The sequence below is a fragment of the Chlamydotis macqueenii genome, unplaced genomic scaffold, assembly GCF_036417535.1.
Source record: "Chlamydotis macqueenii isolate bChlMac1 unplaced genomic scaffold, bChlMac1.mat HAP1_SCAFFOLD_134, whole genome shotgun sequence".
In the NCBI taxonomy this organism is placed as follows: Eukaryota; Metazoa; Chordata; class Aves; order Otidiformes; family Otididae; genus Chlamydotis; species Chlamydotis macqueenii.
In genome coordinates, this window is record NW_028239025.1 from 12,216 (window position 1) to 29,648 (window position 17,433).

The following is a 17,433-nucleotide window of genomic DNA, read 5'->3' on the forward strand; positions in this document are numbered from 1 at the left end:
AGGACGTGGAGACCCCGGAGCCCGGCCCTACGAGAAGATGGGTCGCGCCCCACAAGTGACCACTTGGGGGGGGGGGGGGGGGGTGGGACCTCCTTGTCCACGGGTGGGGTGTGGAGACCCCCGTGGGGTGGGGGGGGGATGGGCGTGGGGTGGGGGTGGTCCCACCTTTTTGTTGCGGAGGAAGAAGGTCCCAGATGGTTCCACCACGGGTTCCTCGTCGGCGGCCATCTGCCGCCACCACCTACGGGGAGAATTCGGCGACCCACGGAATGTCTAGGGCCCGGGGGGTCGGGGGGGGGGCGGGGACAAAATGTGTGGGGCGCCCCAAAAAAAAATGTGTGGGGCGGCTCACCGGCGGCGGAGGAAGCAGCCCAAGGTGCCCAGCAGCAGGAGGACGCCCAGCCCCACGCCGAGGCCCAGGAAGGTTCTTCGGAGGATGGTGGTGGTGGAATCTGTGGGGCGGAGGTGGGGTGGGGGGGGTGCCCCACATGTGTGGGTCCCGCGGGGCAGGGGTGTCCCAAGGGGTCCCACCCCAGATGTGTGGGTCCCGTGGGGCTGGGTTGTCCCAGATGTGTGGGACCCATGGGGCAGGGGTCTCCCAAGGGGTCCCGCCCCACATGTGTGGGTCCCATGGGGCAGGGGTCTCCAAAGGGGTCCCGCCCTACATGTGTGGGTCCCATGGGGCAGGTGCACCCCAAGGGGTCCCACCCCAGATGTGTGGGTCCCACGTGGCAGATGCACCCCAAGGGGTCCTGCCCCACACGTGTGGGTCCCACGGGGCAGGGGGTCTCCAAAGGGGTCCCGCCCCACACATGTGGGTCCCATGGGGCAGGTGCACCCCAAGGGGTCCCGCCCCAGATGTGTGGGTCCCATGGGGCAGGGGTCTCCCAAGGGGTCCCGCCCCAGATGTGTGGGTCCCGTGGGGCAGGGGTGTCCCAGATGTGTGGGTCCCACGGGGCAGGGGTCTCCCAAGGGGTCCCACCCCAGATGTGTGGGTCCCGTGGGGCAGGGGTGTCCCAGATGTGTGGGTCCCACGGGGCTGGGGTCTCCCAAGGGGTCCCGCCCCACATGTGTGTGTCCCATGGGGCAGGGGTGTCCCACGTGTGGGTCCCATGGGGCAGGGGTCTCCCAAGGGGTCCCACCCCACATGTGTGTGTCCCATGGGGCAGGGGTGTCCCACGTGTGGGTCCCATGGGGCAGGGGTCTCCCAAGGGGTCCCACCCCAGATGTGTGGGTCCCATGGGGCAGGGGTGTCCCCGATGTGTGGGTTCCGTGGGGCAGGGGTCTCCCAAGGGGTCCCGCCCCACATGTGTGTGTCCCATGGGGCAGGGGTGTCCCACGTGTGGGTCCCATGGGGCAGGGGTCTCCCAAGGGGTCCCGCCCTACATGTGTGGGTCCCATGGGGCAGGGGTGTCCCAGATGTGTGGGTTCCGTGGGGCAGGGGTGTCCCAAGGGGTCCCGCCCCACATGTGTGTGTCCCATGGGGCAGGGGTGTCCCACGTGTGGGTCCCACGGGGCTGGGGTCTCCCAAGGGGTCCCACCCCAGATGTGTGGGTCCAATTGGGGCAGGTGCACCCCAAGGGGTCCTGCCCCACACGTGTGGGTCCCATGGGGCAGGATTGTCCCACGTGTGGGTCCCACGGGGCAGGGGTCTCCCAAGGGGTCCCGCCCCACACGTGTGGGTCCCATGGGGCGGGGGGGGGCCCCTTACAGTAGACGGTGAGGGTGACGTCCGGGGACTCCCCGCTGGCGACGGCGTTGACCACCCGGCACCGGTAGCGCCCGGATTCCTCGCTCCCCACCGCCCCCAGCTCCCAGAATCCTTTGGGGCTGCGGCCCAGGGCTCGCCCGTCCCGAAACCACTCGAAGGCGGCGGGCGGGGGGTGGGCGTCGGCGCGGCACCGCAGGGTCACCTCCCTCTGCTCCTGCACCCGGGCGCCCGGCTCCGGCACCAGCTCGATCGCCCGGGGTCCGTCTGCGGCGCCGAAAAAAAAAACAAACCCAAAAAACACATTGGGGGGGGGGGGGGGGGGCCTTGAAACCGTCGTTTAGGGCAGGGGGGGCCTTGAAACCGTCGTTTAGGGCTTGGGGAGGGCCTTGAAACTGTCGTTTAGGGCTTGCAGGGGTTTGAAACTGTCGTTTAGGGCGGGGGGACACCCTGAAACTGTCATTTAGGGTTTGGAGAGGACCTTGAAACTGTCGTTTAGGGCAGGGGGGACCTTGAAACTGTCATTTAGGGCTTGGGGAGGGCCTTGAAACTGTCGTTTAGGGCTTGCAGGGGTTTGAAACTGTCGTTTAGGGCTTGCAGGGGTTGGAAACCGTCATTTAGGGCGGGGGGGGGGACACCTTGAAACTGTCATTTAGGGTTTGGAGAGGACCTTGAAACTGTCATTTAGGGCTTGCAGGGGTTGGAAACTGTCATTTGGAGCAGGGGGAACACCTTGAAACTGTCATTTAGGGTTTGGAGAGGACCTTGAAACTGTCATTTAGGGCAGGGGGGACCTTGAAACTGTCATTTAGGGCTTGGGGAGGGCCTTGAAACTGTCGTTTAGGGCTTGCAGGGGTTTGAAACTGTCGTTTGGGGCAGGGGGGACACCTTGAAACTGTCATTTAGGGCAGGGGGAACCTTGAAACTGTCATTTAGGGCTAGGGGAGGGCCTTGAAACTGTCGTTTAGGGCTTGCAGGGGTTTGAAACTGTCGTTTGGGGCGGGGGGAACCTTGAAACTGTCGTTTAGGGCAGGGGGAACCTTGAAACTGTCATTTAGGGCTAGGGGAGGGCCTTGAAACTGTCATTTAGGGCTTGCAGGGGTTTGAAACTGTCGTTTAGGGTGGGGGGGACACCTTGAAACTGTCGTTTAGGGCTAGGGGAGGGCCTTGAAACTGTCGTTTAGGGCGGGGGGACACCTTGAAACTGTCATTTAGGGTTTGGAGAGGACCTTGAAACTGTCATTTAGGGCAGGGGGGACCTTGAAACAGTCGTTTAGGGCTTGGGGATGGCCTTGAAACTCTCGTTTAGGGCTTGCAGGGGTTTGAAACTGTCGTTTGGGGCGGGGGGGACACCTTGAAACTGTCATTTAGGGCAGGGGGAGGGCCTTGAAACCGTCATTTGGGGCCATGGGAGGGCCTTGAAACTGTCGTTTAGGGCTTGCAGGGGTTGGAAACTGTCGTTTAGGTTGGGGGGGGACACCTTGAAACTGTCATTTAGAGCTAGGGGAGGGCCTTGAAACTGTCATTTAGGGCTAGGGGAGGGCCTTGAAACTGCCGTTTAGGGCTTGGGGAGGGCCTTGAAACTGTCGTTTAGGGCTTGCAGGGGTTGGAAACCGTCGTTTGGGGTGGGGGAGGACACCTTGAAACTGTCGTTTAGGGCAGGGGGGGCCTTGAAACCATCGTTTAGGGCTTGGGGAGGGCGTTGAAACTGTCGTTTAGGGCTTGGGGAGGGCCTTGAAACTGTCGTTTAGGGCTTGCAGGGGTTTGAAACTGTCGTTTGGGGCGGGGGGGCACCTTGAAACTGTCGTTTAGGGCAGGGGGGGCCTTGAAACCGTTGTTTAGGGCTTGGGGAGGGCCTTGAAACTGTCGTTTAGGGCTTGCAGGGGTTGGAAACTGTCATTTGGGGCGGGGGGGACACCTTGAAACTGTCATTTAGGGCTTGGAAAGTGCCTTGAAACTCATTTATGTTTGGGGGGGCCTTGAAACCATCGTTTAGGGCTTGGGGAGGGCCTTGAAACTCATTTATGGCTGGGGGGGGCCTTGAAACTGTCATTAAGGGCTTGGGGAGGGCCTTGAAACTGTCGTTTAGGGCTTGCAGGTGTTTGAAACTGTCATTTAGGGCTTGGGGAGGGCCTTGAAACTGTCGTTTAGGGCTTGCAGGGGTTTGAAACTGTCGTTTAGGGCGGGGGGGACACCTTGAAACTGTCATTTAGGGCTTGGGAAGGGCCTTGAAACTGTCATTTAGGGCAGGGGGGACCTTGAAACTGTCATTTAGGGCTTGGGGAGGGCCTTGAAACTGTCGTTTAGGGCTTGCAGGGGTTTGAAACTGTCGTTTGGGGCGGGGGGACACCTTGAAACTGTCATTTAGGGCGGGGGCGGCTTGAAACCATCGTTTAGGGCTAGGGGAGGGCCTTGAAACTCATTTATGGCGGGGGGGCTTGAAACTGTCATTTAGGGCAGGGGGGCCTTGAAACTGTCATTTAGGGCTTGGGGGGGGCCTTGAAACTGTCGTTTAGGGCTTGCAGGGGTTGGAAACCGTCGTTTGGGGTGGGGGAGGACACCTTGAAACTGTCGTTTAGGGCAGGGGGGGCCTTGAAACCATCGTTTAGGGCTTGGGGAGGGCCTTGAAACTGTCGTTTAGGGCTTGGGGAGGGCCTTGAAACTGTCGTTTAGGGCTTGCAGGGGTTGGAAACCGTCGTTTGGGGTGGGGGAGGACACCTTGAAACTGTCGTTTAGGGCAGGGGGGGCCTTGAAACCATCGTTTAGGGCTTGGGGAGGGCCTTGAAACTGTCGTTTAGGGCTTGGGGAGGGCCTTGAAACTGTCGCTTAGGGCTTGCAGGGGTTTGAAACTGTCGTTTGGGGCGGGGGGGCACCTTGAAACTGTCATTTAGGGCTTGGAAAGTGCCTTGAAACGCATTTATGTTTGGGGGGGCCTTGAAACCATCGTTTAGGGCTTGGGGAGGGCCTTGAAACTCATTTATGGCTGGGGGGGGGCCTTGAAACTGTCATTAAGGGCTTGGGGAGGGCCTTGAAACTGTCGTTTAGGGCTTGCAGGTGTTTGAAACTGTCATTTAAGGCTTGGGGAGGGCCTTGAAACTGTCGTTTAGGGCTTGCAGGGGTTTGAAACTGTCGTTTGGGGCGGGGGGGACACCTTGAAACTGTCATTTAGGGCAGGGGTGGCCTTGAAACCATCGTTTAGTGTTTGGGGAGGGCCTTGAAACTCATTTATGTCGGGGGGGGGGCCTTGAAACTGTCATTTAGGGCTTGGGGAGGGCCTTGAAACTCATTTATGGCTGGAGGACGCCTTGAAACTGTCGTTTAGTGCGGGGGGGGGGCCTTGAAACTGTCGTTTAGGGCTTGCAGGGGTTTGAAACTGTCGTTTGGGGCGGGGGGGACACCTTGAAATTGTCATTTAGGGTTTGGAGAGGACCTTGAAACTGTCATTTGGGGCAGGGGGGACCTTGAAACTGTCATTTAGAGCTTGGGGAGGGCCTTGAAACTGTCGTTTAGGGCTTGCAGGGGTTGGAAACTGTCGTTTAGGGCAGGGGGGACACCTTGAAACTGTCATTTAGGGCTTGGGGAGGGCCTTGAAACTCATTTATGGCGGGGGGACACCTTGAAACTGTCATTTAGGGCAGGGTGAACCTTGAAACTGTCATTTAGGGGTTGGGGAGGGCCTTGAAATTGTCGTTTAGGGCTTGCAGGGGTTTGAAACTGTCGTTTGGGGCGGGGGGGCACCTTGAAACTGTCATTTAGGGCAGGGGGAACCTTGAAACCGTCGTTTAGGGCTAGGGGAGGGCCTTGAAACTGTCGTTTAGGGCTTGCAGGGGTTTGAAACAGTCGTTTAGGGGGGGGGGGACACCTTGAAACTGTCATTTAGGGCTAGGGGAGGGCCTTGAAACTGTCGTTTAGGGCTAGGGGAGGGCCTTGAAACTCATTTATGGCGGGTGGGGGGGCTTGAAACTGTCATTTAGGGCAGGGGGGGCCTTCAAACTGTCGTTTAGGGCTTGGGGAGGGCCTTGAAACTGTCGTTTAGGGCTTGCAGGGGTTGGAAACTGTCGTTTAGGGCAGGGGGGACACCTTGAAACTGTCATTTAGGGCTTGGGGAGGGCCTTGAAACTCATTTATGGCGGGGGGACACCTTGAAACTGTCATTTAGGGCAGGGTGAACCTTGAAACTGTCATTTAGGGCTTGGGGAGGGCCTTGAAATTGTCGTTTAGGGCTTGCAGGGGTTTGAAACTGTTGTTTGGGGCGGGGGGGCACCTTGAAACTGTCATTTAGGGCAGGGGGAACCTTGAAACCGTCGTTTAGGGCTAGGGGAGGGCCTTGAAACTGTCGTTTAGGGCTTGCAGGGGTTTGAAACAGTCGTTTAGGGTGGGGGGGGACACCTTGAAACTGTCATTTAGGGCTAGGGGAGGGCCTTGAAACTGTCGTTTAGGGCTAGGGGAGGGCCTTGAAACTCATTTATGGCGGGTGGGGGGGCTTGAAACTGTCATTTAGGGCAGGGGGGGCCTTCAAACTGTCGTTTAGGGCTTGGGGAGGGCCTTGAAACTGTCGTTTAGGGCTTGCAGGGGTTGGATACTGTCGTTTAGGGCGGGGGGACACCTTGAAACTGTCATTTAGGGCAGGGTGAACCTTGAAACTGTCATTTAGGGCTTGGGGAGGGCCTTGAAACTGTCATTTAGGGCTTGCAGGGGTTTGAAACTGTCGTTTGGGCAGGGGGCACCTTGAAACTGTCGTTTAGGGCGGGGGGAACCTTGAAACTGTCATTTAGGGCTAGGGGAGGGCCTTGAAACTGTCATTTAGGGCTTGCAGGGGTTTGAAACTGTCGTTTAGGGCGGGGGGGACACCTTGAAACAGTCGTTTAGGGCTTGGGGAGGGCCTTGAAACTGTCGTTTAGGGCTTGCAGGGGTTTGTAACTGTCGTTTGGGGTGGGGGGACACCTTGAAACTGTCATTTAAGGCTAGGGGAGGGCCTTGAAACGGTCATTTAGGGCTAGGGGAGGGCCTTGAAACTCTCATTTAGGGCTTGCAGGGGTTTGAAACTGTGGTTTGGGTCAGGGGGGACACCTTGAAACTGTCATTTAGGGTTTGGAGAGGACCTTGAAACTGTCTTTTAGGGCTTGGGGAGAGCCTTGAAACTGTCATTTAGGGCTTGCAGGGGTTTGAAACTGTCATTTGGGGCGTGGTGAACACCTTGAAACTGTCATTTAGGGTTTGGAGAGGACCTTGAAACTGTCACTTATGGCAGGGGGGACCTTGAAACTGTCGTTTAGGGCTTGGGGAGGGCTTTGAAACTGTTGTTTAGGGCTTGCAGGGGTTTGAAACTGTCGTTTAGGGTGGGGGGACACCTTGAAACTGTCATTTAGGGCTTGGGGAGGGCCTTGAAACTCATTTATGTTTGGGGGGGCCTTGAAACCATCGTTTAGGGCTTGGGGAGGGCCTTGAAACTGTCGTTTAGGGCTTGCAGGGGTTTGAAACTGTCATTTAGGGCAGGGGGGACACCTTGAAACTGTCATTTAGGGTAGGGGAGGGCCTTGAAACTGTCGTTTAGGGCTTGCAGAGGTTTGAAACTGTCGTTTAGGGCGGGGGGGACACCTTGAAACTGTCATTTAGGGCTTGGGGAGGGCCTTGAAACTCATTTATGGCTGGGGGGGGGCCTTGAAACTGTCATTTAGGGCTTGGGGAGGGCCTTGAAACTGTCGTTTAAGGCTTGCAGGGGTTGGAAACTGTCATTTAGGGCGGGGGGGGACACCTTGAAACTGTCATTTAGGGTTTGGAGAGGACCTTGAATCTGTCATTTAGGGCAGGGGGAATCTTGAAACTGTCATTTAGGGCTTGGGGAGGGCCTTGAAACTCATTTATGTCTGGGGGGGGGGGGGGGGCTTGAAACTGTCATTTAGGGCAGGGGGGGCCTTGAAACTGTCGCTTAGGGCTTGCAGGGGTTTGAAACAGTCGTTTGGGGTGGGGGGGCACCTTGAAACTGTCCTTTAGGGCTTGGGGAGGGCCTTGAAACTGTCGTTTAGGGCTTGCAGGGGTTTGAAACTGTCATTTGGGGCGGGGGGGGACACCTTGAAACTGTCATTTAGTGTAGGGGGGCCTTGAAACCGTCGTTTAGGGCTTGGGGAGGGCCTTGAAACTGTCGTTTAGGGCTTGCAGGGGTTTGAAACTGCCGTTTGGGGTGGGGAGACACCTTGAAACTGTCATTTAGGGTTTGGAGAGGGCCTTGAAACTGTCATTTAGGGCAGGGGGGACCTTGAAACTGTCTTTTAGGGCTTGGAGAGGACCTTGAAACTGTCATTTAGGGCTTGGGGAGGGCCTTGAAACTGTCATTTGGGGGTAGGGGGGGCTTGAAAATGCCATTTAGGGCTTGCAGGGCCTTGAAACTGTCATTTAGGCCGGGCGGGGCTTGAAACTCTCATCTGGGGGGGGACGGGACACCTTGAAGCTGTCATTTAGGGCTGGGGAGGGCCTTGAAACTGTCATTTAGGGTTTGGAAAGGACCTTGAAATTGTCATTTAGGGCGGGGGGACCTTGAAACTGTCATTTAGGGCAGGGGGGACCTTGAAACTGTCGTTTAGGGCTTGGAGAGGACCTTGAAACTGTCATTTAGGGCGGAGGAGGGCCTTGAAAATGTCATTTAGGTCTTGGGCAGGACCTTGAAACTGTCATTTAGGACTTGAGGGTGCCTTGAAACTGTCATTTAGGACTTGGGGGGGGGCCTTGGAACTGATTCCGGTGGGGTCTTGAAGGCATCGTTTCGGGTGGAGGGCACTCCAGTGCCTGGTGGGGTGGGGCTAAGGGTGATTGACAGGTCCCCATGCTGCCATCTTGCCCCACCCTCCGCCATCTTGCCCCACCCTCCGCCATCTTGCCCCACCCTCCACCACCATCTTGCCCCACCCTCCGCCATCTTGCCCCACCCTCCGCCGCCATCTTGCCCCACTCACAGCGGACGTCGAGGGCGTGGGGGGCGCTGCGGGCGACCCCGGCGGCGTTTCGGGCGTGGCAGGCGTAGGCGGCGGCGTCCTCGGGGCGGGGCCCGGGCAGGAGGAGGTCGGGGGCGGGGGAGGGCAGCTCCCGCCCGTCCTTCCACCAGCTGACGGCGAACTGGGGGGGCACGCCCGCCCCGATCTGGCACTGGAGTCGAACCGGGCCCCGCCCGGCGGTTACGGGGCCCCCCGGGCTCTGCAGCACCCGGACGGATTTGGGGGGATCTGCGGCGGGGGGGAGAAAAGAAACTGCCGTTAGCGGGGGTTGGAGGGGCTTGAAACCGATATTTGGGGGTGGCGGGGGGGCTAAAAAAGCTCATGGAGGGGGCTTGAAACCGTTATTTAGGGGTTATGAGGGGACCTGAAACCAGGATTTGGGTTTGGGAGGGCTCGAAAGTGGGGGGGGGGGGGGCTTGAAACTGTCATTTCGGGCTCGGAGGGGGACTTGAAACCAAGATTTGGGTTTAGGGTGGCTCAAAAGCACTGGGAGGGGGGCTTGAAACTGTCATTTAGGGTTGGGGGGGGCTTAAAACTATGGGCTGGGGGGGGTCTGGTGGGAGAGAAACTGCTCTTGAGGGGCTTGAGGGGGCTTGAAACTGATATTTGGGGTTGGGGGGCTCAAAAGAGCTGGGGAGGGGACTTGAAACTGTCATTTAGGGCTGGGGGTGAGGCTTGAAACAGATATTGGAGGTGGGGCTCAAAAGCGTTGGAGAGGGGACTTGAAACTGTTGTTTAGGGCCAGGGGGGAGGCTTGAAACCGATATTTGGAGTGAGGAGGCTCAAAAGGGCTCAAGGGGAGGCTTAAAACTGTCATTTAGGACTGAGGAGGGGGGTTTGAAACAGATATTTGGGGTGGGGAGGCTCAAAAAAGGTGGAGGGGGGGGCTTGAAACTGTCATTTAGGGCTTGGGGGGGCCTTAAGACTGGGGGCAGAGGGGACCTGAAATGATCGCTGGGGACTTGAAACCGCCATTTTGGGAAGGGATGGGAACCGCGAAGGCGGGGTCTGTGAAACCGCCATTTGGGAGGGGGTGGGAAGCGTGAAGGGGGGGCCATGAAACCGCCATTTTGGGAGGAGGTGGGAACAGTGAAGGGGGGGCCATGAAACCGCCATTTTGGGAGGAGGTGGGAACCGCAAAGGGGGGGCCATGAAACTGCCATTTTGGGAGTGAGTCAGAACTGTGAGGGGGGGCCATGAAACCGCCATTTTGGGAGGAGGTGGGAACCGCGAAGGGGGGGCCACGAAACCGCCATTTTGGGAGGAGGTGGGAACAGCGAAGGGGGGGCCATGAAACCGCCATTTTGGGAGGAGGTGGGAACCGCGAAGGGGGGGCCATGAAACCGCCATTTTGGGAGGAGGTGGGAACAGCGAAGGGGGGGCCATGAAACCGCCATTTTGGGACGGGCTGGGGACTGCAAGGAGGGGCGGCCATGAAACCGCCATTTTGGGAGGAGGTGGGAACCGCGAAGGGGGGGCCACGAAACCGCCTCCCACTTCCGAAACCGCCCTTCCCGCCCCCCCCCCCCCCCGCCAATCAGCAGGGGGAGCTCGAAACCGCCACTCACACCAGACGACGACGCTGAGGGGCGGGGAGAGGGCGGAGCCGGCGGGGTTGCGGCCGAGGCAGCGATAGGCCCCGGCGCGGGCGGGGTCGGCGTCGAAGGCGAGGGCGGGGCCGGGGGTGTCGGCCTGCCAGCTGTCGTCGCGTAGCCATTGGACGGCGGTGGGGGCGGGGTGGGCGGGGCCGAGGGCGCAGCGCAAGGCGACGCGGGAACCAATCAGGGCCGGCAGAGGGGTCAGGCTCTCCAAGATGGCCGATCGGGGCGGGTCTGGGGAGGGGCGGAAGGGGATTGGCTGACGGGGCGCTTGCCACGCCCCCGTCCCTATTGGCCACCCTGACCACCCGACGGCCATCTTGGCCACCCGACGGCCATCTTGGCCACCCCACGGCCATCTTGATGACCTCACGGCCATCTTGGCCACCTCACAGCCATCTTGATGACCTCACGGCCATCTTGGCCACCCCACGGCCATCTTGGCCACCCTGCCACCATCTTGGCCACCCAACGGCCATCTTGGTGACCTCACAGCCATCTTGGCCACCCCACGGCCATCTTGGCCACCCCACGGCCATCTTGATGACCTCACGGCCATCTTGGCCACCTCACAGCCACCTTGACCACCTCACTGCCATGTTGACCACCTATGGTGACCTTGACCACCTTGGCCACCCTGCCGCCATCTTGACCACCGTGTGGCCACCTTGACCAACCCCACCACCATCTTGACCAACCTCACCCCCATCTTGACCACCTCAAAAACCATCTCGACCACCCCATGGCCACCATGACCACGTCAACACCACCTTGACCACCCTACGGCCATCTTGGCCACCTTGTGGCCACCTTGACCACCCTACGGCCATCTTGGCCACCTCAAAACCATATTGACCACCCTATGGCCACCACGACCACGTCAACACCACCTTGACCACCCTACGGCCATCTTGGCCACCTCAAAACCATCTTGACCACCCTATGGCCACCACGACCACGTCAACACCACCTTTCCCACCCTACGGCCATCTTGGCCATCTTGTGGCCACCTTGACCACCCTACGGCCATCTTGGCCACCCCATGGCCACCTTGACCAACCCACCACCATCCTGACCACCCCATGGCCACCATGACTACGTCAACACCACCTTGACCACCCTACGGCCATCTTGGCCACCTTGTGGCCACCTTGACCACCCTACGGCCATCTTGGCCACCTTGTGGCCATCTTGGCCACCCTACAGCCATCTTGATCACCTCAAAACCATCTTGACCACCCTATGGCCACCACGACCACGTCAACACCACCTTGACCACCCTACGGCCATCTTGGCCACCTTGTGGCCACCTTGACCACCCTACGGCCATCTTGACCAACCCCACCACCATCTCGACCACCCTATGGCCACCTACGGCCATCTTGGCCACCTTGTGGCCATCTTGATCACCCTGTGGCCACCATGACCACGTCAACACCACCTTGACCGCCCCATGGCCACCTTGACCACCCCACCACCGTCTTGACCAATCCAAAGCCATCTCAGCCACCCCACCAGCGTCTCGCCCGCCCTGCCACCGCTTGGCCCCGCCCCCCCCGCCGCCATCTTGCCCCACTCACAGTAGACCTCAAGGGCGGTGGCGAGGGAGGAGGCCGTCCCCAAGTCGTTGGTGACCCGGCAGCTGTAGGAGCCGCCGTCGGCCGTGCTGATTGGCCGCAGGGGGAGCTGGGCGGCGCTGTGGGGCAGGCTCCGCCCCTCCAAGCTCCAGGCGTAGGTGCGGGGCGGGGGATTGGAGGAGAACCGGCAGCTCAGCGTCATCTCCCCGCCCTCGTGGACGGGGGACGGGGGCGTCGCCTCCACCCGCACGTCCCGCGGGGGGTCTGTGGGCGGGGCTTGGTTGGAGCGGGGGGGGCGGGGCAAGGGAGGCCACGCCCACAGGGGCAGGAAGAGGAGGGGCGAAGGGTGATGGACAGGAGACTCGTGGGGGGTGATCAGAGGGTGATTATGGGGCGGGATGGAGGGTGATTGACATGCACCTCGTGGGTGGGACTAAGGATGATTGGCTGGTGAGTTGTGGGTGGGGCTAAGAGTGATTGACAGATGTCTAATGGGCGGGACAAAGGGTGATTGACAGGAGCCTCATAGGTGGGGCTAAGGATGATTGACAGGTGACTGATGGGGCGGGGCTAAGGGTGATTGACAGGTGCCTGGTGGGGTGGGGCTAAGGATGATTGACAGGTGCCGGGTGGGGTGGGGCTAAGGGTGATTGACAGGTGACTGATGGGGCGGGGCTAATGGTGATTGACATGGGATTATGAGGCGGGGCTAAGATTGATTGACAGATGCCTGATGGGGCGGGGCTAAGGGTGATTGACAGGTGCCTGGTGGGGTGGGGCTAAGGGTGATTGGCTGGGGACTTAGGGGTGGGGCTAAGGGTGATTGACAGGTCCCCATGCCGCCATCTTGCCCCACCCTCCACCGCCATCTTGCCCCACCCTCCGCCGCCATCTTGCCCCACTCTCCGCCATTTTGCCCCACCCTCCGCCATCTTGCCCCACCCTCCGCCATCTTGCCCCACCCTCCGCCGCCATCTTGCCCCACTCACAGTAGACCTCGAGGGTGACGGGGAGCGACTCGGTTGTCCCCACAGCGTTGGTGGCCCGGCAGGCGTAGGAGCCACCGTCGGCGGCGCGGGCGGGCTGCAGGCGGAACTGGGCGGCGCCGTGGGGCAGGACGTGACCCCCCAAGCTCCAGGCGTAGGCGTGGGACGGGGGTTTGGCCGAGTCGTGGCACCTCAGCGTCACCTCCCAACCCTCGTGGACGGGGGACGACGGCGTCATCTCCACCAGCACGTCCCGCGGCGGGTCTGGGGAAGGGACCAGTATAGACCAGTATGGGGCCTACACTCACCCTTAGAATCCCCAGGGACCCTCCAAAATTCCTCCAGGAGGACCCGCAGGCCAACTCCAGGACCCCTAGAGCCCCCATAGGCCCCACAAGTGGTCCCACCAGCACCCGACAGAGACCCAGAACCCCCCTGTAGCCCCCCAAGACTCCCAGTAATCCCCATGCGGGGGACCCAGGAGTTTGTAGGACCCCCATAACCCCCCCTGGGACCCCCATAACCCCCAAGAAACCCCCCCAAGGACCCCCCCAGTATCTCAAGATGGACCTGAAGCTGGTGGGACAACCAGGACAAGGTCACCTCCAGCCTTCTAAGACCTTCATCATCCCTGTGAGAGGGATCCAGGCGCCCATGGGACCCCCAAAACCCACCCTGGGACCCCCAAAACCCACCCTGGGACCCCCAAAACCCATCGTAGGACCCCCATAACCCCCAAGAAACCCCTCCAAGGACCCCCCAATATCTCAAGGTGGACCTAAAGGTGGTGGGACACCCAGGTGGGGATCATCTGCAGCCCCCCAAGACCCCCCAGAACCCTTATGAGAAGAACCCAGGTGGCCACGGGACCCCCAAAACCCCCCAAGGAACCGCCCCCCCAACCCCCTGGGACCCCCGCCCCATATCTCACAGTTGACCTGGAGCAGCTGGGACACCTGGGCGATGGTCTTCCCGTCGGACCCCCGAAGGACGCAGCTGAGGACGGTCCCGTCGTGGTACCACTGGGTTTTGAAGTCCAGGAGGGTGCCCACAGCCGGGAAGGGGGTGACGTCGGCCGGAGGGGTCCAATCGACCACCTGGACCCCCGCCGTCTTGGTGACGGGACCTTCCCACTTGAGGGTGGGGGCTTCTTGGGGGCAGGCGGGGGGCACCCAGCACCCAACGGTGGTCCTGCGGCCTTGGGTGAGGGGACCTGGGTCCAGCCAGAGATGGGGGGCGGGGGCCGTGTCTGCCAGAGGGGGAAGAGATGGAGGAGAGGTCATGGTGGGACAACAGCGAGGAGATGGGTGGGACAACGGTGGTGGGCGATGGAGGGGGACAAGATGTCCTCACCGGTGACGTTGACGGTGACGTAGTGCATCCACCGCAGCTCTTTGTTGCTGTTCCGACGTTTGGGATCGGCCACCAACCTCAACCCGTAACGACCGGCATCTCCAGCTCGGACGCGAGGTAGGACCAAGGCGCAGTCGCCCTCGTTGGCTCCCGGGGTTCCTCGGATTTCGGCCACCTTGCGCCCCATGAATTCTTGCCGCTCCTTGTCGTAATCGGGGCTTTGGATCCAAGTGAGGTTACGGAGCTGGGGGTCCGGTCCCGCTTGGCACAGGTCGTAGCGGCAGGAGATGTAGAGGCAGGAACCCAAGGCGGCCACCACTTCTTTGGGACCCGTCACCGGCTCGGAGCAGCTGGACAGGGAGCCTGGAGAAGGTGACGGGGACACGGGTGTCGGGGTGAGCGAGGTGTTTTGGGGACCCAGGGGTGTGGGGAGCCAGGTGGTCAGAGACCCAGGTGGCCGGGGACCCAGGTTTATGGGCATGGAGATGTTCTGAGGAGGCCTTCAACCCCAAAAGCCAGAGGAACCCAGCTACCCAGGGAGCCCAGGTGTCCAGGGACACAGGTATTTTGGGGACCAGGAGTCCAGGGGTGCAGGTGGCCAGGGGTGCAGGTGTCCAGACACCCAGGTTTATGGACGCTGAGATGTTCTGAGGAGGCCTTCAACCCCAAAAGCCAGAGGAACCCAGCGATCCAGAGAACCTGAGACTCCAAGGGACCCAGGTATTATGGGGACCCAGGAGTCTGGGGGTGCAGGTGGCCAGGGACCCAGGTGGCCAGGGACCCAGGTTTATGGGCATGGAGATGTTCTGAGGAGGCCTTCAACCCCAAAAACCAGAGGAACCCAGCTACCCAGGGAGCCCAGGCGTTCGGGGACCCAGGTGTTTTGGGGACCCAAGAGTCTGAGGGACTCAAACACCCAGGGAGCCAGGAGCCCCAGGATCCGGGTGACGGGGGATGGAGATGTTCTGGAGACACCTTCAACCCCGAAGGACCAGAGGGACCCAGGTGTCCAGGAGACCCAGGGTTTTGGGGACTCAAACATCTGGAGACCCAGGTGGTTGGAGACCCAGATGTCTGGGGGTGGAGATGTTCTGGAGACACCTCCAACCCCAAAAACCAGTGGAACCCAGGTGTCCAGGGATGGAGACGTTCTGGAGACGCCTCCAACCCCCAAAAGCTGGAGGCACCCAAGGGTTTTGGGGACCTGGGAAGCTGAGGAACCCAACCCGTCACCTCCCTCCACCCCCAAAGACCAGACGGAGCCCCACCACCACCCACACCGCAGCCACCCAGGGGACCCAGGGGTGGGGGGGAAGGTCCCTACCCGGGACGAGGAAGAGGAGGCAGAAGAAGACTCGCATGTCGGCGGCGTCCGGATGGAAGCGAGGAGGTCAAAGCATCAACTGGGTGGGGGGGGGACGACACACGGACACGACACCCAGGTGTCTGGTTGGGGGGACACCCAGATGTCCCCGGGGGGGGGGGCGTAGGCGGCCGAATTCGACCTCCTTTGCCCCGCCCACCTGGGGCACCAGAAGGACCCAGACGTCCGGGTTCTCGACCTCCTCCCCCGCTCGAAGGCAGCCGAGCTCACTTCCTTCCCTCTTCTCAACGGGGACCCGAGAGGTGCCCCGAAGGGACCCAGGTGGGTCCCACCACCCCACGGACCTCCTGCCCCATAGCGACCCGAGCTTCCGGGTCCCACCACCCCATAGATGCCCCCAAAGGGACCCAAGAGGGTCCCACCACCCCATAGATGCCCCAAAGAGACCCAAGTGGTTCCCACCGCCCCATAGATGCCCCCAAAGGGACCCAAGAGGGTCCCACCACCCCATAGGTGCCCCAAAAGAACCCAAGCAACCAGGTCCCACCACCCCATGGACCTCCTGCCCCATATTGACCCAAGCTTCCACGTCCCACCACCCCATAGATGCCCCAAAAGAACCCAAGCAACCAAGTCCCACCACCCCACGGACCTCCTGCCCCATAGTGACCTAAGCTTCTGGGTCCCACCACCCCATAGATGCCCCAAAGGGACCCAAGAGGGTCCCACCACCCCACGGACCTCCTGCCCCATAGCGACCCGAGCTGCCGGGTCCCACCACCCCATAGATGCCCCAAAGGGACCCAAAGAGGGTCCCACCACCCCATAGACCTCCTGCCCCATAGCGACCTGAGCTTCCGGGTCCCACCACCCCATAGATGCCCCAAAGGGACCCAAGTGGATCCCACCACCCCATAGATGCCCCCAAAGGGACCCAAGAGGGTCCCACCACCCCATAGACCTCCTGCCCCATAGTGACCCAAGCTTCTGGGTCCCACCACCCCATAGGTGCCCCAAAAGGACCCAAGTGGATCCCACCACCCCATAGATGCCCCAAAGTGACCCAAGCAACCAGGTCCCACCACCCCATGGACCTCCTGCCCCATAGCGACCCAAGCTTCCGGGTCCCATCACCCCATAGATGCCCCAAAAGAACCCAAGCAACTCAGTCCCACCACCCCACGGACCTCCTGCCCCACAGTGACCCAAGCTTCCAGGTCCCACCGCCCCATAGATGCCCCAAAGGAACCCAAGTGGGTCCCACCACCCCATAGATGCCCCAAAAGAACCCAAGCAACCAGGTCCCACCATCCCACGGACCTCCTGCCCCAGAGAGACGTGGGTGTCCAGGTCCCACCGCCCCATAGATGCCCCCAAAGGAATCCAAGTGGGTCCCACCACCCCATAGGTGCCCCAAAGTGACCCAAGTGGGTCCCACCACCCCGTAGATGCCCCAAAGGGACCCAAGAGGGTCCCACCACCCAATGGACCTCCTGCCCCACAGTGACCCAAGCTTTCGGGTCCCACCACCCCATAGATGCCCCAAAGGAACCCAAGAGGGTCCCACCACCCCATAGATGCCCCCAAAGGGACCCAAGCGTCCCGGCCAATCAGAGGACGCCTCCCCCACCTCAACTCCAACTTGGAGGACCCACGCGTCCGGGCGGCTCTTGCTCTGCAGACCCCCCCCCCCCTCAACCCCCCACCCCACCCCACAGAGGACCCAAGCGTCCGGGGTGGGTCATGCCACCAGCCCCACCACCCCCATCATCACCAGCAAAGGCTGCTGGGAACCCGGACACCTGGGTCCCCTTGGGATGTGGGGCAGAGCAAAGCATGATGGGAAGTCCACCCGAGCGAGGCAGGGTGACCGAATTTTTGGGTTCCCGCCCCCCCCC

At 60.9% G+C, this 17,433-nt stretch overlaps 1 protein-coding gene across 1 annotated transcript; it reads right to left on the bottom strand.

The window, feature by feature from the left end:
* Positions 1-27: 27 nt before the first annotated feature.
* On the bottom strand, positions 28-17,200 carry CD22 (CD22 molecule). The gene is made up of 11 exons (XM_086771640.1): positions 17,166-17,200; positions 15,536-15,614; positions 14,212-14,574; positions 13,790-14,107; positions 12,862-13,122; positions 11,876-12,136; positions 10,266-10,529; positions 8,659-8,925; positions 1,712-1,975; positions 353-452; positions 28-241 (listed from the first exon to the last, which is right to left on the bottom strand). The coding sequence occupies exons 2-11, from the start codon at positions 15,570-15,572 to the stop codon at positions 28-30; spliced, it is 2,349 nt and encodes a 782-aa protein (XP_086627766.1). The 5' UTR covers positions 15,573-15,614; positions 17,166-17,200.
* Between the last annotated feature and the right edge of the window lie 233 nt (positions 17,201-17,433).

Coding starts and splice junctions, on each gene's coding strand:
- CD22 (XM_086771640.1), bottom strand. CDS start 15,572: ATGCGAGTCTTCTTCTGCCTCCTCTTCCTCGTCCCGG. Junction 14,575..15,535: donor CCTCCTCTTCCTCGTCCCGG/GTAGGGACCTTC, acceptor CACCTTCTCCAG/GCTCCCTGTCCAGCTGCTCC. Junction 1,976..8,658: donor CCACGCCCTCGACGTCCGCT/GTGAGTGGGGCA, acceptor TCGGCGCCGCAG/ACGGACCCCGGGCGATCGAG.